The sequence below is a fragment of the Mchenga conophoros genome, linkage group LG1 (genome assembly GCF_057382185.1).
Source record: "Mchenga conophoros isolate Kocher_MC1m ecotype Shallow Benthic linkage group LG1, M_conophoros_male_GT1.1, whole genome shotgun sequence".
In the NCBI taxonomy this organism is placed as follows: domain Eukaryota; kingdom Metazoa; phylum Chordata; class Actinopteri; order Cichliformes; family Cichlidae; genus Mchenga; species Mchenga conophoros.
The window spans coordinates 28,068,342-28,086,081 of NC_140526.1; the positions used below are offsets into that span (position 1 = coordinate 28,068,342).

Genomic DNA, 17,740 nt, shown 5'->3' on the forward strand with positions numbered 1-17,740 from the left:
ATACATTTATTCACCGACTGCAGACGAAGTTCCAAACTCCACTCAGTATTTAGGTTATGTAAAAATAATAATAAATATTCAAAATATTCAGTAGTAACCACCTTTTTCAAAATATATTATTCTGGTGTTGTATTGTAATCACTCAATATTTTTAATATCTAATATCCTGTAACAGTTTTATATTGTGAGATTTTGAAGTAAAACGTGTTGAGATAAAAAAGCAGATCACCTCCATGGCTTCTCAGATGTTACTGAGGGAAGATTTTCACCACTGACCGATTGTAATTTTATTCTGAAGTTCAAATGTTGCCATATTCACTATCAGCTGTGCAGCTTTACACAGGCTCCCAGTTCCTTCCAGCGTCTGCAACAATGGATGGCGGCAGTGAAGTCTTAACCACGGTGAGTAAAATAAAATTAAAGTTGCTGTTGAAAATATGTCACCCTTTCCCACCCTTAGTTAAAAGCTCAGTAATCACTTTAATGATAACAACGGAAGTGCAGGTTATTTTGGTTATCAGCTGATGAACACAGCTTTTTGGGAGGTTCTACGTTGCCATCTAGTGTTTAGAAATCAAAGGTATTGTTTTATTCATTAATGTATTCATCCTACTACAGCGCTCCATGTGTGTTTCTCTCGGCCATGATTCCTTAATCAACCCCCTTTCACCCTTCAAACTCCCCAACTTTGTTATCGCTGATATATTTTAATTATTGTTAGCACTACATAGGGAGATAAACTACTTAGCTGGTTTATATTGTACTTTTAAATCCCTTAATTAATTAACAGATTAATTAAAATGAATTAAAAACAAGAAATTCATTAACGCCTCCCTTGGTACAGGTGTGTCCTGTCATGTTTTAAGTAGGCTATATTTCTCTTCTTAAAAACACAGCCTGGACCCAACTGTTCTGGCTAATTACAGGCCAGTTTCGAAACCCCCCTTTCTCTCAAAAGTTCTGGAGAAAGTGATCGATTTACAGTTGCAGGCACCTTGATCTTAATCAAGATTGATTAATCACCTTCTTGCATCTTCAAAAAATAAAAATAAAATAACTGAGCCTTACAATGGAGTATGGTTGCAACTTGTTTACTGAACCGTCTTGTCAGTACATGTTCAGAACATCAGTGTCCATTTTTACTGCCTCCTACACGCTCTTCTCCCACTTTCTTACAACATAAATGTAACACAGAACTTCTACTGCCTCTCCTGGCATTACCATTGTAACGACACACTCTTTCTCTCTGTTTCTTTCAGATGAATAACAGGAACTTAGGATGTAGGTATCTATGAATAATAACTATTATGCATACTCATATATTTATATAACCAACTAATTTCTTGCGATACCACACACCTTGATCTCTGAAAAGCTTCAGTCTGGTTTTAAATCACTACACAGCACTGAGACAGCACTTTTAAGGGTTTTCAATTATTTTCTCTTAACTCTGGATTCTGGCAGCTCTGCTGCCCTCTTGTTGTTGGACCTGACAGCAGCCTCTGTCATGGTCGACCATGATATGCTGCTATCATGGCTGGAGTATGCTAGGCTAAAAGGGTCTGCTCTCCAGGGGTTTCGGCCCTACTTATCTGGAAGGACTTTTTATGACAGCATGGGCCTCCACAGCTCCAAAATAACCCCTCTTAATCATGGTCCTGCCCTGTTTGCACTGTATATGTTGCCTCTGGGCTCTATTTTTTTATGGTACAACCTTTCATTTCACTGTTTTGCAGATGACTTGCAGATCTATCTGACTTTAAAAGCAGGGACAGACCCACTTTAGCTGTCATTACGTTGCCTTGATGACTTTAAACATTGGATGGCTTTACAATTTTTTAAATGAATTAAAAACAAAACAGAAGTTGTCATTTTTGGCAACATTGTTAATAAACACAGTGACAGTGCCCTGGGCCCCTTATCTTCCTACTGTAAGTCAAATGTAAAAAACCTCAGTGCGTACCTCGAAGGTTCCTTTAAACTGTGTAGGCAGCTGAACGTAGTAATCCAATCCAGCTTTTTTCATGTGAGATAGCTAGCCAAGGTTAAGCCATACCTTCCAGCAAATGTCTTTGAACATGTTATTCATCTTTTTATTACTTGCAGACTGGACTACTGCAATTCTCTATATTTTTGGTTTGAACCAGGCTTCTATCTATCGTCTCCAGTTGGTCCAAAATGCAACGGTTTATCTGCTAGCTGGTACAAAACAGAAGGAGCATATTATCCCAGTTTTGGCCTGTCTACACTGGCTGCCTGTTTCTTACGGGATCCTATTTAAAAATTTTCATTTTGTTTTTAAATCACTAAACAGTCTGAGCTCCTTTTTATTTACGCTCCAGATAGAACCACGAGGTTCTGGTTAAAACTAACCTTATCTATTCCACAGACTAAACTTAAATCTCGTGGCGACAGAGCCTTCTCTGTGGCAAGTCCCAGATTCTGGAATAGTCTGCCTCTTAATATTAGATCTGCACAAATGCTCGAACATTTTAAATTGTTACTAAAGACACATTTTTATGGTGTGCCTTTTAGCACACATCAACCTAAATATTTCGGTATTAACAACCTTAGTTTTTGTTGCTGTTTTAATACTTGTTTCTTGACTTGTTGTATTTTTTCTTTTATATTTTACTACAACATTGTTGTGCATTTTATTTGTTAAGCACATCACTCCATGTGCTCACAGTGGGACGTCTTCATGTCAAACACAGGATCACCAGCAGATTGTGCTACGAGTGCACCAGGCATAGGTCACTGCTCTGTCACCAAGGGAAAGTTAGCTTACTGTATTTATAAGTGATCAGTAGATGCTGAAGTGCATGCTTATCTTTTATGAGTCCGTATATAGTTTTATATAAGATACAGCCATGTGTTTGTATTCATGTGTGATTAGAAATGTATTTCAGTTCAGTTTCACTTTTATTTGTCATATGCAAGTTAGGGTCAACACTGCAATGAAGACAGTCACTCAGCAGTATAGTGCAGTAAAAAGAAAAGTAAAAGAGCAAAATATTTATAAAATATAGTACAACCCCCCCCCCCCCAAAAAAAAACTAAACTAAAAAACATACAGTAACAGTAACATACAGATTAAGCATAACTGCAAAACAGGATTTTGATGCCTTAGTGCTGACCATAATCAGATTCTTAAATCAATGCGATTGCACAAATTTACATGGACTTACAGATAATGTGCAAATGTGTGTTAGAAAAGCATAATTAGAAACCCAGGAGCTCTGGACAGACAGGAGGAAAAAGAGGAGACACTATCAGGGACTTCAATAGCCATTGGCTGCTGCAACATGTCTATCCAGCAGTTACACAGCTGCAGATGTGAAGACCTGCATATAGAAGGTGGGTACCGCTAACAGTCACTTCTTACAGTGCAAAGTACTATAACAAGAGTGTGATACTCCAGAGTAAAAATGTCACACAGGAGATCTCAATCACTTGATTTTACATTTTAAAGCCATATTAGTCCCACACTGTGGTATTAAAGCAGTAAACAAGTAAGTAAAGGAATAAATGTAAATAAAAAAGCTAGCTCAGCATCAGCAAGTAGACCAGCTTCTCACCAGCATGCAAACACACCGATTTGAAATGCATAAGTCTAGGTGAGGTCCATCTGTCAATCGATCCATCTTCCTTTTGAACAGCCACCCTCACACTTTCCAATTCTTTAAATTTATTTCATAAAAAACGAAAACCACACAGATGTTGCAAACACTTCACTGGAAAGCATAATGCAATTGCAGTCAGACAGTTGTTTTACTACTATACACTGCTTCCCCAACTTGTGCATAAATAATTCAGGGGATAAATTGTTAGTGAGAGTACTTTGGCTGACAGTAATAACCATTTTGTGTATCTGGTCACTCTCCTGATGCTCTTGGGATTAAGTAATCGGAAAACGAAATCCATGCAGTTAGCAGCAGCTAACCGCGACTGAGTCCTGAAATTCATACAGTCAAAGAAAAGTGGAAGTTCTAATTTTTGTTTCCCTAATACTGTGGTTTTTTTAAATACAGAAACAGAAAGCACTTGATAGAAAACTGAAGGTAGTCGATGTTTCTGCCTTTACGCAATCGAGCAATGACTCACATCAGAATGTGACCAACCCAGAGTGAACGGCAGCGAAGTCACAGTTGTACACAGTTCACAAATAAACCTAATGCATGTACAGAAAGATCACACAGAAAGAATTAAATAGGCTAGTGGTAAAATTGTGTGATAGTAATAAATTCCTTAATTACAAGAAAAGAACAAACCTCATATATAGAGAAATGACACAGTGTTGGTCGCATTGTCCTCTTTCTGTACAGCTTGGAAAAGAAATATTCATCAAATATGTGTGTAGACTCTGGTCTGGTTGCAGTAAAGGCATCATAAGACAAATACGTGACTTTTTAAAAAATATATATATTTTTTGGGGGTGGGGGTAAGAAAGAACAGGGGGGAGAAATGCACCGAATGTCCCTGCTCCTCTGAAAAGGATCCTGAAGTGTCTTCTTTCTCCCAGTCATCTCATAAAAAATGATTTAATAAATGCTTGAATCTTCCAGAACGAGGAACATTACCCGACGGTGTAATTCTCATTGCTATTTATTTTGGCAAAAGAAGAAGATGATGATGATGATAATGAGAAAGATCAGGTAAGCAAGAACTCTGCCTATTATTCCTCCAGTGGTAATAGCATTCACGGATGCTGCAAGACAGACAAGTTAACAGGGGGAACAACAGGGGTATGTATCATAATAATTTTCTGTAGAATTTTCTCTATGAAAAAAAATGTTTCTCTTACGTGGCATGAGCGAGAGGGTGAGGTTGCAGGTAGCAGCGCGGAGCTTGTTCTGTGAGGTGCAGATGTAGAATCCTGATGTATCTTTGGAGATATTATACAGTGACAGGATGCCGTCCTCTGAAACACAAAAAATGTGGTTTGATATACAACAAATTTGATACAATAAATTAATACAGGCTGTGATAGAGAAGAGTGACATTGCACATCTGACTGCTCACTTTCTTTCACTTTCATCATGTTTAATATGTTTTGATATTAAATACCAAACAGTGGCTGTGAAACAAAAGTAAAGCTCACTTTTACACCAAGCGTAGCGTCGCTCTGATCATGTCCACATTTGTTCTTGTTAGCAAAGATTTTAAAGGATCAAAGTGTCACTTACTGTCAGTGATTTGGGGGTCTTGAGGAACAGGCTGATTATGCTCACAATAACGTTTCCAGCTATAAGTGGGCATTGGAGATCCTCCTGCAGATGCACAGGTTAAGGTGATATCCTGGCCGTACTGTGCTGTTCTCTGGATCTTACAGACGGGCGTAGAGGGAGCCACTAAAAAAAAGAGAAATATAAATATAGTGTGATTTCTCTTTGACTGAATTGCTATAAAACTCCTAAGTAGTAATGGATAAAAAGGCAAGTCACACCCTGCGCAGGGCTGACATGTAGCAGATAGACTTTCCAGTTAACTTAACAGTCATATCTCTGAACAGTAGGGGGAAGCCCACAACATGTGATATATTACCTAGAACCACCAAGCGTGCGGAGGCAGCTTGGTTGCCGTCTTCGTCATCTGGGATCTGCACATGACACTCAAACTCTTTGTTGTCAGCTAGTGAGATGGAGGAAAGCTTTAGGTTAGCCTTTCCATTCAGGACATCCACGTCCAGGGACACCCGACCTTTATAGGGGGGTGTGATGCTAGTTTTCTTTATAGGATAGTAGTAAGTGATGATCGGGGTCTGTTAGAAAATTACAGGATTAGAAGAGTAATAAAAACACAAAGACATGTTCTTATGATTTTTGATCACAAATACAAAGATTAAAGGTAGATACCAACATCTTTGACATTTGCTTCCAGAGCCAAAGCCGTCCATGTGATGACAACTGCTTCGGCAGTGTTTATGTTAATTGCAGATTTAAAGGAGCAGGGCAGTGTGATGTTGTCACCTCTGGCAAACTCATACTGACTTTGGGGCATGGTAACGTCAATGGCACCGACACCTGTCAGCACTGTCATGGACATAAAAACAAAATCAAAGAGATCAGTATTATTCATGAATAAAATAAAATAAAAATTCAGAATGACTTCTGAAGTCTTGATTCTGAAGTCTTGATTCAGCTCAAGACGCTGTAGATTCCCGTCAGTAACACTTTCGGTCCGCTAGTAAAACGTAGTTCTATTAATCTGCGCTTGAACCGGAACCGGATGTAAGTTCCAAAAAACTGAATTTTGGAACTGAAATTGAATTGTAGAACTGAAACTGAATGGTGAGAAGTGAAACTGAAATTATTCGAGAGCTGAATTTTTAAAGGATAAAATGCAGTTTCAAAGCAAATCAATTCATTTTCATAATATAAAATTCAATTTCAATTTAGTGATGATCATTTTCAAACCATAAATTCAATTTCAAATTAGACTAATTCAAATTCAGTTTTCAAAAGCATTTATTCAAGTTACAATTCAGATTCAATCTGAGCAATTCAAATTCAAATTGAACTTATTCAAATTCAGTTTCTGGTGGCACAGATTTCTGCCCATAAATACCAAACACCTTAACTATTTTGACCAACAGGCTGACACTGGTGTTAATCTACAGCCTGATGTGGCAGTTAAAGAAGTTAGAACTACAGGGGAGGTGATGTCAACTAATGTAGAAGAAACACCCACAACATCTGAAAAGGTCAAATACTGTAAGAGCACTTTGGATATGGTAAATGGCCTGTATTTATATAGCGCTTTTCCTAGTCCCTAAGGACCCCAAAGCGCTTTACATATCCAGTCATCCACCCATTCACACACACATTCACACACTGGTGATGGCAAGCTACATTGTGTACATATGTGTGCCTCTGCTGTTGCACAGCTCAGGGCAGCTGGATTACGCCAATCTACTGTGAACAGTTTTGTCTCCTCAATGGAGGAAGTGTTTTTTGAGATTCATCCTCAGGCTAAAGATGCAGCCTTAAAGAGCGTACCTTTACAGGACACCACAAGTAAAAATAAATATAAATATAATAGTAATAAAATAAAGCATTGGGAGTACTTTAGCCTTGAAAGATTAGCTTTAGGACCAGGAAAGATGGTGACACTTGGAGAGCTGGAAGAAGGTCCAGAAATTGCTTGGAGCTGTGTTGTCTACCAGTTTGTTTTCAGCTAAGTGGATAATAACACATGGTACAGAGTACCGCCCTGACTTTATCATCTGTACAGATGTAGTGTCTGAGATTCCGTTTTTTTGTAAGATCAAAAGTATTGTTGTGAAAGATGGCATTGTATTGCTCTGTGGAAAACTGATGGAAACCCTGTGTTTTCATGACCATCATCATACATTTAGGAACAGACTGCATCCCAATATGGTGCTGAAGGTGTTGAAGATAAATGAGCTGTGTTGCTTCTTCAAATCAAGTATGGCATTTCAGATTCCTCCCTGTATGTCGTTCCATATTGCCGTTTTATGCCAAACTAAATTCATTGTTTTAAAGTGTTTTATACACTGCATGAGATGTTTTTATATTTTGAGCCTGACATGAAAATAAAGCTGTTAAATGTATTATCTAGTTGTGGTTTTTGCTTACTTGTTTTATATGTAAAAGCATTATTAAAAACCAGGTTTTCGTGCTGCAAAACAGTGAATTGTGTGTAAAGTAGACTTGTAGTCAAGACCGCCTAATCCAAGACCAAGACAAGACCAAGACCAGAGGGTATCGAGACCAAGACAAGACCAAGACCAAGTTGAGACGAGACCAAGACCGAGACCGAGACTGAGACAAAAAAAAGTCTTTAAACTGCAGCCAGATGCTATTCTATATACATATGCAGGACACCTTAAACTAGTTTTTTAATTAAGCAGCAAGGCAGAACAAAGTCGGGCCTGTATCAAGACACAGGGACTAAACCCCAATTCAACCAGACCCAGAACTGATCCGGAATTAAAACAGGACTACAACAGTAACCAAGACAGAACCAGAATCAGAACTAGATGATAGTAGCACTAAAAATCATCATAGACCTGCACTACACTTATTTTTTAATTCTACCAAAGTACAATATTTAGATTGAGAAAAGTTTATATAATTATTTAGCCTTGTTGTGCAAACAAGCCTGCATAACTTAATAAATATAGAATTTGAAAAGTAACAAATGGTATCTAAAAAGAAACACTAGGTACTAGATACATGTTCTGATGAGTTTTGGCAAACAACCATTTGACTAACATGTGTGTCTCACCTGCTCTTGTTCCATCTCTGTTCTGTTGTCAGTCTCTCTCTCCCTCTCTGTTCCTCTCTCTCCCTCTTTGTGCTGACAATCAAGCCAAACACCAACATCATCAAATATACAGTTGAAACCAGATATTTATGTACTCTTCAGATAAAAACACAAACACTTTTTTAATTGTAACATCAAATCAGACTAAATGTTTATTTTTTTAGATTGATAAATATTAAAAAAAACATATTTTTAACTTTAAGAGTAAAGAGAGAAACTATCTGTATTTCTTAATTGCAAATGGCACCAAATTGTATTCAAAATTGAGCCACACTTATGGAGCTCGACAATTCTTTTCCTGGTGTTTTGGTTGACATCTCTTGATTTTTCCCATGTCAAAGAAACAGGCTCTGTGTTTTGCCTTATATGCATCCACAGCTGTGCCACCAATTTACTCACATGGACTCTACTAACCTATCAGAAGCTTCTTCAGCTCAGAATGGAATCGTCTGTAGTTTTCTTATTAATTAACAATAAACTTAGTGTATATGTACTCCTAAATTTGATGAAAGTGATTAAAATAGACAGCTCCCTCTTTTTATTCTGACATTTAACTAATTCAAAAGATATTTCAACATTTATTTATCTAAAACAAAAGTTTACTCTAAATTCATGTTTAACGGTAAAAAAAAGTTTTTATGTTTTCTCCATAAAGTGTATGTAAATATCTGGTTTCAACTGTGAATATACTGCTGTGTATTGAAATTTCTCTTGTTTTGCATAGATATACTGAACAACATCCAAAGCATAATATATAAAATAACATCTACCTGAGTTTTTTCTTTGAAAGAAGCTCCTTATGTCCATTGTTGTGTTCATCGGTACACAACTGAAACCGATTTAGAGAGTTTGTTTAGCCGTGGAGGGTAACAACTGAAAATATGAAATGTAAGCTAAGACTCTCTAAAAAATCAGCATTGCTGTTCGGCTTTTTATTTATCCATTTGTTGATTCACTCGAAGAGCAAGTAACGCAACCAAGTGATCAGTTTGATATCAATCTTTTGTGATACACCGTCATATTTACATTATTAGTTCAGTACGAATGATTTGCTTTGGTACCTGGTCAAACTTAAGCTCTCCTCTGTCTGCAGCAAACTCGCAGGCAGCAGCTTCTCCCCCCTCGCTCACATGGGTGCTGCGCTCAGTCGCCTAGTGCCTGAGCTCGGATCATACCAAAATTAGGGGGAATTTACGACGGTGCGCTCTGTGCTTCGTGTGTTGTTTTTGTTTTATACAGTTGTCAGTCAGGCCTCTAACTAACAAATTACACTCCAAAAGACCCCATGCTTCTGAAAAGATGACCCGGGCTTAAGCCCAGTAAGCCACCCCCCGCTCCGCTGATGGTTGACTCCAAATCTCCCGAACACTATGTCGATTTGAGAACGTAGGACCGAAACAGCGAGACCAAGACCGAGACCAAGACAAGTCCGTCGAGACCAAGACAAGACCAAGACCACGTAAAAGTGGTCTCGAGACATCCAACTCTAGTGTAAAGGTAACACTACAGGAAGAGTTTTAGTAACACTACTTGGTGTAAAATTAATTACAAATTTTACTCTATGAGAGCTAATTTTTCACTAGAGATTAGTGTATGAATAACACAGTATAGAGTAACATCAACTCCCATCAGAGTTCTTTGAACCCCCAGTGTTAATTTCAAATAACTCAATTCAGTGTTAAAAATCAGTGGGATTTTACTCAAAGAGTTAATTTATCACTATGATAGAGTAAATAATATGACACTACCACTACTAGTAGTGTTAAGTTGATTTAACACTATGCGGTGTTACTCAGTGTTAAATATTTACTCTATTTAGAGTTAAATTTACTCTAAAGTTTTAACACTCTAGAAAGAGTTGATTTAACACCAATTCCGAATGGGACCAAATAGACTCGGAAGCAGTGTTAAATTTAACTCTTTAAGTGTTAGTTTGACACTGCAAATTTTACTGTGTACTTCAAGCGTGCAGACCCTGAATTGGGACACAGCCATAGACTGCCACTCAGCCATACTTGTTTTACACCGCTGCCTTATGAATACTCCACCTTTTATGTTTCTGTGTCCTGCTTTCTAAGTTATCATCTTATGTTTTCTCCCAATCCTTGCCACTGTATTTGATCCGGGCTGTGACACTGTCTTAACTATGTGTTGAAAAGCACCATTTATATATGCTATTAAAAGAGTCATCAAACAATCAAAAACTATAAACTTCTGTAAAATGTAACGCACTAAAAATTCAACCTACAAAAGCAATGTGGCCACGTCATTGGAAAACCTGCTCAGCAATGCAGTTTCCTAATCAACTGATTATGTAATGACCACACAGACATATTAAGAGGTTTAGTTGTTGAGAGCAAATATGGAACTGAACATAAAGCAACAGAGCTCTGGTGTCACATGCCGAAAACTAAGCCCAGTCAACTTCATCTTTTTTAAGAGCATTTTTCACACAACAGGTTTAAAAAGATTTTGATGATTCTCATTTATAGTCATAACATTGCCAATGCAAAATATGTACCAAACAGCATGTAATTATACAGCATAACAAAAAGAATGTTTGAATTTGATAAAAAGTAGAAGTTCCACATTTTGTGATTTTATTTTATTTTTTTAAAGATACAGAAACTGAAAGCACTCAATAGAAAATTAAAAGTAAATGTTTGGAGTCTCTACAACTGTATACAAAAACATTTGAGTAATTGCTAATAACTCTTTGGGTTGGAAAAAGAAAACTACCCCCAGCGATGCTAATAAAGAAGTTACATTAAATTGTATTGTGAACAGCAAGAGAGACAAAATGTATTTGATTAACTGAAAACTTAAGCAACAATAACACTTTTGACAGCATGTTTTGCCTGTGTTTGTGTGTCAAGCCATGACACATCAGTATATTACCAGACCATTCAAACTCCCACAATTCACAGGAAACATGACGCATGCACGGAAATATTACAGACAAAAACTTAAAACATGTCACACAGTAGAAATAAATTCTTTATTTACACATAAAACTGGCAGTACACAGAGAGACAAGCGTTTCACTGTTCCCTGACTGTACGACACACAAAAAGTAACATAGGACAAATATATCAGATATATAAAATCTGAAAAATTACTTTAAAAGACCTAAAAATCTAAGACATAAAACTATTCCTCCCAAACAAATTATTACATATTATTCTTTCAGCTCTAATTTTGAAGTTTCCTGGCGATCCATTATGTAACAGCTAGGCCACCATTTGATAATCTGGTTGTATGTAAGAAAAAACCAACAACAACAGAAACTGGTTTACAGGTTGGAGGCTTTAGTCATGGTAGTCCCTCCTTGTGGGCTTACTGTTGGGCACCGGTGGTCTATCACGGTCCCGATCATCGTAGCGGTTGTCATCACGACGACGGTCTTGGTAGCGGCGATCATCATCGTAGCGCTCACGACGGTCGTCGTAGTCGCTGCGGCGGTCGTCGTAGTCGCGGCGGCGGTCATCGTAGTCGCTACGGCGGTCATCGTAGTCGCTGCGGCGGTCGTCGTAGTCGCGGCGGCGGTCGTCGTAGTCGCTGCGGCGGTCGTCGTAGTCGCTGCGGCGACCGTCGTAGTCGCGGCGATCCGGATCACTTCTTTCCTCATTGCGTTCAGTCCTCTTTACACTCGAGTCCTCATAACTGTCCTTCCCCTGGACTTCAACACGTCGACCCTCACCGTTTCTATCCGGCTCCTTGTCGTGGTACTCCTCCCCCTCATGAACTCTAGAAAGTGGAAACAACACCCGCACACAATCAGTGCAGTCAAAAGCATCCAATGAACGGAAAATACTCACTCACAGAAAAAATAGAATAAAAATCACAAAAGTTCTGTGAATGTGCTTGCCTAACGAACGGAAGTTGTTTTTTTCTGACGCTCAGATGAAGAAATCATATGGACGTTGAATTCAAAATTCATATGGCACAGTGCAAAAAAAAAAATCATCATTAATTTACTATGAAGTTAATTTAAAAACACAACGGGAGTTTTTTGTCCCTTGCATGCTCAGGAATAATGGCAACTTCCTTTGATTACAGCCATACGAATAGGTCCCTTTACACCACAGACATGGTATGTGCAAATTTTGTTTTTTATTCATGAAAAAAGATTCTATTCTTAAAATCCCACAAAATATTCAGTTCTGTCAGCATGAGTGCCTCTGTGTTGATTGCTTGTATTAATAAGAGGATGGAACCTTACCCCATTTCATATTCCTCATCTTTGTTCTTCTTCCTGCAACAGCAGCAACAGATGATGATGATGAGGATGAGTAGAACCAAGCCACCGACAACTCCACCAATTAGTGCTGGAGTGGAAGCAATGTTCATGGATGCTGCAGGGTTGAAGACAGACATGTTAGGAGGGGGAACAACACCGAGGTGTGCGTCATAATTTGAGTAAAGATTTATTTACTTAAAAAAGACAAATAACAAGAACAACAACAAAAAAGAAAAGCCTTTTCTCTATTAAATGTTTCTCTTACGTGGCATGACCGCAAGGGTGAGGTTGCAGGTAGCAAAGCGGATCTTGTTCCGTGAAGTGCAGATGTAGTATCCTGATGTATCTTTGGAGATATTATAGAGAGAAAGGATGCCGTCCTCTGAAACACAAAGAATTAGTCACATATACTGAAGGTACATATAACCGCTCCATGCTTCTTCTTTTTTTTTTTAAATTTCATATGCAGAAAAAATTAAATCCTGAGTTTTCTGAATAGTATGTTCAACTAGAAAGCGAAAATTTCTGAAGAAATTTTAAGTGTGCCTATGCCGCCGCTAATCGGTGTAGTTTGCCATTCAAACGGCTACAGAGAGCAAAACTCAGCAGAGCAGCCATTCTCCACCATGAACTATGGTTAAACCAAACACCGCTCGCGCCTCACAGATGACAGCTTACAGTTTTGTGTAAAGATGGGGTGACTTCTTACAGCCCCGATTTGCAGACGCTGTGCGCAGAGGTTCATAAGCAGACCCGACAATGTTTGCATGAACACGCTTTGAAGCATTACGTTATGGACCACTTTTCACACATAGTTGCTGTACCCACACAGCCGGCTGTAGCTTTTCATCTTACAGCCCGACACATACCCAAAAAAACAAAAACAAAACAAACAAAAAAAACGGAAGAGAGAGCACAGACTTTACGCCTGAGAGGCGTGATTGCAGATGCCGCTGAGGTGGGTCCACCTCCCCTGCAGCTGCACTGCAGACCACGCCCTGCCACACACATCAAACACGTAAAATAAATATTTATGCACTTTTGCATTCACTTTTTGTTTTTTGTTATTTTTACACAGCGTTCTGAATAAATCCAGCTTTGTGTCTTCTTCCATTCTACCTGAAGTACGGGACAAACTGCGTTCCTTTTCAGCTCAATACGAAACGTGTAATATTTTCTCTGAATGCGGGACGATTCCGTTTGCACGGGGCGGTTGGCAACCCAATAACTAACCTTATGAATACAATAAAGTTCACCATCAGTAACACAGCACCCACCCAGCTGTACGACTTATTGGTCATGTCCAAATTCATGGGCTGCATCCTCCTGAGGCCACATTTGTAGACCGATTACGTCACAGCAACGCGCCGAAGGCTGTTCAAATTCGTAGACTGCTCCGAATGCAGCCGACAAATGCGTCCTCCTTTTCCCCGAATTTGAAGGATGGGTCGGGTGTGTCCTTCGTGGCCCACCATATCCCAGAACTCATAGCGCGGCCCAGCCAAATCAGAATCAGAAAGGGTTTTATTGCCAAATGTTGGGCAGGTTTACAACATAAGGAAATTGCTGCGGTGCTTCAGTGCAGACATACTGTCATAAATTATGCTTAAATAGACATGAAAACAAGAATAAGAATTAAAAGTTAAAAATTAAAAGTGCTAAATAGATAGGTATATACATGATATATACACATGAGTGCAGGTGGTGATCAGTGCCAAACATGGAATGATGCAGTCAACACAGCGTAGGGTCATGTGTTAGGGGTGGGAACAGTCATAAGGTTATTGTTCATGTGTCCAACAGCAGAGGGGAAGAAACTGTTCTTATGGCGAGAGGTTCTGGTGCAAATGGACCGGAGCCTCCTGCCTCCAGTTTCAAACTCCAGTTTCCAGCAATGGCGGCTGCTAAGTTTTAAAATTACTCTTACTAATATTTCTGGGTCACAAAATAAACTTTTAACATATTTTCAGGCGAGAAAGTAGCTGTGTAAACATCAAATATCTGCTCGGTTTATCAAGATATCGCATATTTGCCAAAGTGCTTCGATGTTTTCGGAGACGTCTGCTACCCACCAGCTCGACAGCTAGCCGGGAGCTCGAGGGTTACTGATGCGGCCGAGAACGGCACAACTCCCGGCACATCATTTTCAGATCATCGCGGACTTTCGCTACTCGGGTTAAATGTAATATATAATTCACTTAGACAACCTACAAATGTTATTGTTGGGCTTTTTTCAGTGTTTTGTTTGTTCGTGAGTAAATCGGTTTGGCTGAGATTAAAGCTATTAGATTAGATTAGATAAAATAAAACTTTATTAATCCCCCTCCTCCTTGGTTTTTACACAGCTGACTAAACGTCAAACAGAACGCGCAACCTTAAGAATTCCAATGGTTCCTGAAAGCACCGACGCTGTGCGCGCCGTTGATATTGTCATCATTATGGTAATCCAAATACAGGGACATACCAGAGTGAGCCAACACACCACAAATTAAGTTTCACTTACATTTGAAGTTAAGTTTCACTTTGCTTCCCATTCATTTCAATGGGCAAAAACTTGCATTAAAATATTCATATTTAAAAAACTATAGAAGTAATAAACACCAAAAGTCATAGCAACTCATTCCAGCTCAAAACTGTGGGGCGAGTTACGGTCCAAAAATTTCAGGCGGAAAAAGGAAAATAATAATAATAATAATAATAATAATAATAAATCCGAGCAATAGTAATAAGTGTGCCTTTTGGCATAGGCACACTTAATAATCAATAATTGCAGGGTGTGACATCAGATGTGCAGTTTGTCTGCTAGTATCATTGTGTAACTGCCTTTCCTCTCTGTCACTTCCTAAAAACAAAAATAGTCCCTAGCAAGTCTTGCTTTATAAATGAGACCAGACTGCGGCAGAGAGTAAATATTTATGAAACAATTCTGAAACTGTGGTGGCTTGTGCTGCTATTGCAAAAAGAAAGAAAGAAAACTTAAAAAGTTACAATGAATGAAAATATTCAAATGTTCTACTATGAAACACAGCTGCCACTGTTGTTGTAGTTCAAGTAAAAGTCCTGATTTGGGAGCATCAAACAGCACCATGTGGTTCAATATTAAACCCCTAGCAGTGGCTATGTGACACAAGGTAAGGCCACTTGCACCGTTAAGTGTGGAGCATCACTATGATAGCCACAGTGGTTCTTGCAATGATTAGTAAAACTTTATGTACTCATGTGACATTAATTTTCCAGGATCAATGTGTCGCTTACTGTCAGTGGTTTTGGGGGGTTGAGGAACAGGCTGATTTTGCACGTTACGACGTTCCCAGCTATAGGTAGGTGGTGGAGATCCTTCTGCTGACAAACAGCTTAGGGTGATATCCTGGCCGTACTGTGCTGTTCCCTGGATCTTACAGACGGGCGTAGAGGGAGCCACTAAAAAAAGAGAAATATAAATATAGTGTGATTTCTCTTTGACTGAATTGCTATAAAACTCCTAAGTAGTAATGGATAAAAAGGCAAGTCACACCCTTCGCAGGGCTGACATGTAGCAGATAGACTTTCCAGTTAATTTAACAGTCATATCTCTGAACAGTAGGGGGAAGCCCACAACATGTGATATATTACCTAGAACCACCAAGCGTGCGGAGGCAGCTTGGTTGCCGTCTTCGTCATCTGGGATCTGCACATGACACTCAAACTCTTTGTTGTCAGCTAGTGAGATGGAGGAAAGCTTTAGGTTAGCCTTTCCATTCAGGACATCCACGTCCAGGGACACCCGACCTTTATAGGGGGGTGTGATGCCAGTTTTCTTTATAGGATAGTAGTAAGTGAGGATCGTAGCCTGTTAGAAAATTACAGGATTAGAAGAGTAATAAAAACACAAAGACATGTTCTTATGATTTTTGATCACAAATACAAAGATTAAAGGTAGATACCAACATCTTTGACATTTGCTTCCAGAGCCAAAGCCGTCCATGTGATGACAACTGCTTCGGCAGTGTTTATGTTAATTGCAGATTTAAAGGAGCAGGGCAGTGTGATGTTGTCACCTCTGGCAAACTCATACTGACTTTGGGGCATGGTAACGTCAATGGCACCGACACCTGTCAGCACTGTCATGGACATAAAAACAAAATCAAAGAGATCAGTATTATTCACTTGCAGTTATAAACACAGTAAGTTCTGATATTTAACCATTTGTATTCTTTGGGTCCAACCCACTCCCCTGCTGACTGTAGGAAATTGTCTTGAGCATTTGTGTTTAAAAAAAACATAGGATATGTTACAACTACTTCCTGACTGTCAGCTCAACTTTGGAGCCAGTTTCATATGCAAATGAGAAACGAAAAAGACAGAGAAAGAGATATATTCTGTGTGGTTTCCGAATCCCATTTCTACTTTATTTGCTCGCACTGAAATATAGTACTTTAAAAAACATTCAGCAATAATAATGGTGACTCCGGGCTTCTTGGGCCCGCTCCTCTTTTTTAATACGCGACCCTGACGGTGCACAAACAGGTGTGGCAGGTCGGTGAGGCCCAGAGGAAAGAAATGTTTATTAAAAGAAAAACATACTCACCCATACACAGAATCGTCCAGTACAAAATCCTCTTCTCCATGGCAAACACTTAGTGTTCAAACTAACCCCCACCGACGGCTCAGTATCTACTTATTTCCTTTATAAGAAAAATGAGAAACCAACACACACGCATCGAAACCCGACAGCCCCGTAAAGAATGATCCGCCAGCTGCCCAACCTTGACTGGTAGCGCTCCCTGCCAATCGCGTCGCCTTTGGAGGTTCAGGTGACGTTTCTGTTCCGCCCACCTAACGAGTTTTAGCTTGTCCTTTGCTCCAGCATACCTGCCTTTTCGGGGATACTTCATTAATTAGATTCGGCTTTTCAGGATTTGAGTTTATTCCCACCACAGGTCTCATTTTAAAATTAAACATGCCAAATTTTGACATTTGGACCTCGAAATCTTTAGTTCATCTTGTGGAGAGCACAAAAAATGAAAAGAATCACATTTTACTTAAGTATTTAAGTATCGCTTTTATTTATCTTGGTTTCTTTTGGAACATTCGGTTTTATTTTATAAGAATGAGAAGAACGAGGTACGTTTAAAACGACAGAGAATAGCAAACACAAGACAGTCTGACTAGGCGGGGTGGGTGTGTGTTCCCAAGGAAAAAGCCACCATCAACACCACCAGTGGTTGTTTC

General features: G+C 39.0%; 2 protein-coding genes across 2 annotated transcripts; both read right to left on the minus strand.

Annotated features, from left to right (window-relative positions):
* Window positions 1–4,452: 4,452 nt before the first annotated feature.
* On the minus strand, window positions 4,453–6,339 carry LOC146583520 (cell surface A33 antigen-like). The gene is made up of 4 exons (XM_085280921.1): window positions 5,860–6,339; window positions 5,545–5,761; window positions 5,187–5,351; window positions 4,453–4,921 (listed from the first exon to the last, which is right to left on the minus strand). The coding sequence occupies exons 1-4, from the start codon at window positions 6,076–6,078 to the stop codon at window positions 4,725–4,727; spliced, it is 798 nt and encodes a 265-aa protein (XP_085137047.1). The 5' UTR covers window positions 6,079–6,339; the 3' UTR covers window positions 4,453–4,724.
* Window positions 6,340–10,866: 4,527 nt separating this feature from the next.
* LOC146583521 (cell surface A33 antigen-like) lies at window positions 10,867–17,276 on the minus strand. Its single transcript, XM_085272807.1, has 7 exons — window positions 17,097–17,276; window positions 16,457–16,629; window positions 16,142–16,358; window positions 15,785–15,949; window positions 12,795–12,911; window positions 12,512–12,644; window positions 10,867–12,036 (listed from the first exon to the last, which is right to left on the minus strand). The coding sequence occupies exons 1-7, from the start codon at window positions 17,134–17,136 to the stop codon at window positions 11,598–11,600; spliced, it is 1,284 nt and encodes a 427-aa protein (XP_085128933.1). The 5' UTR covers window positions 17,137–17,276; the 3' UTR covers window positions 10,867–11,597.
* Window positions 17,277–17,740: the final 464 nt, after the last annotated feature.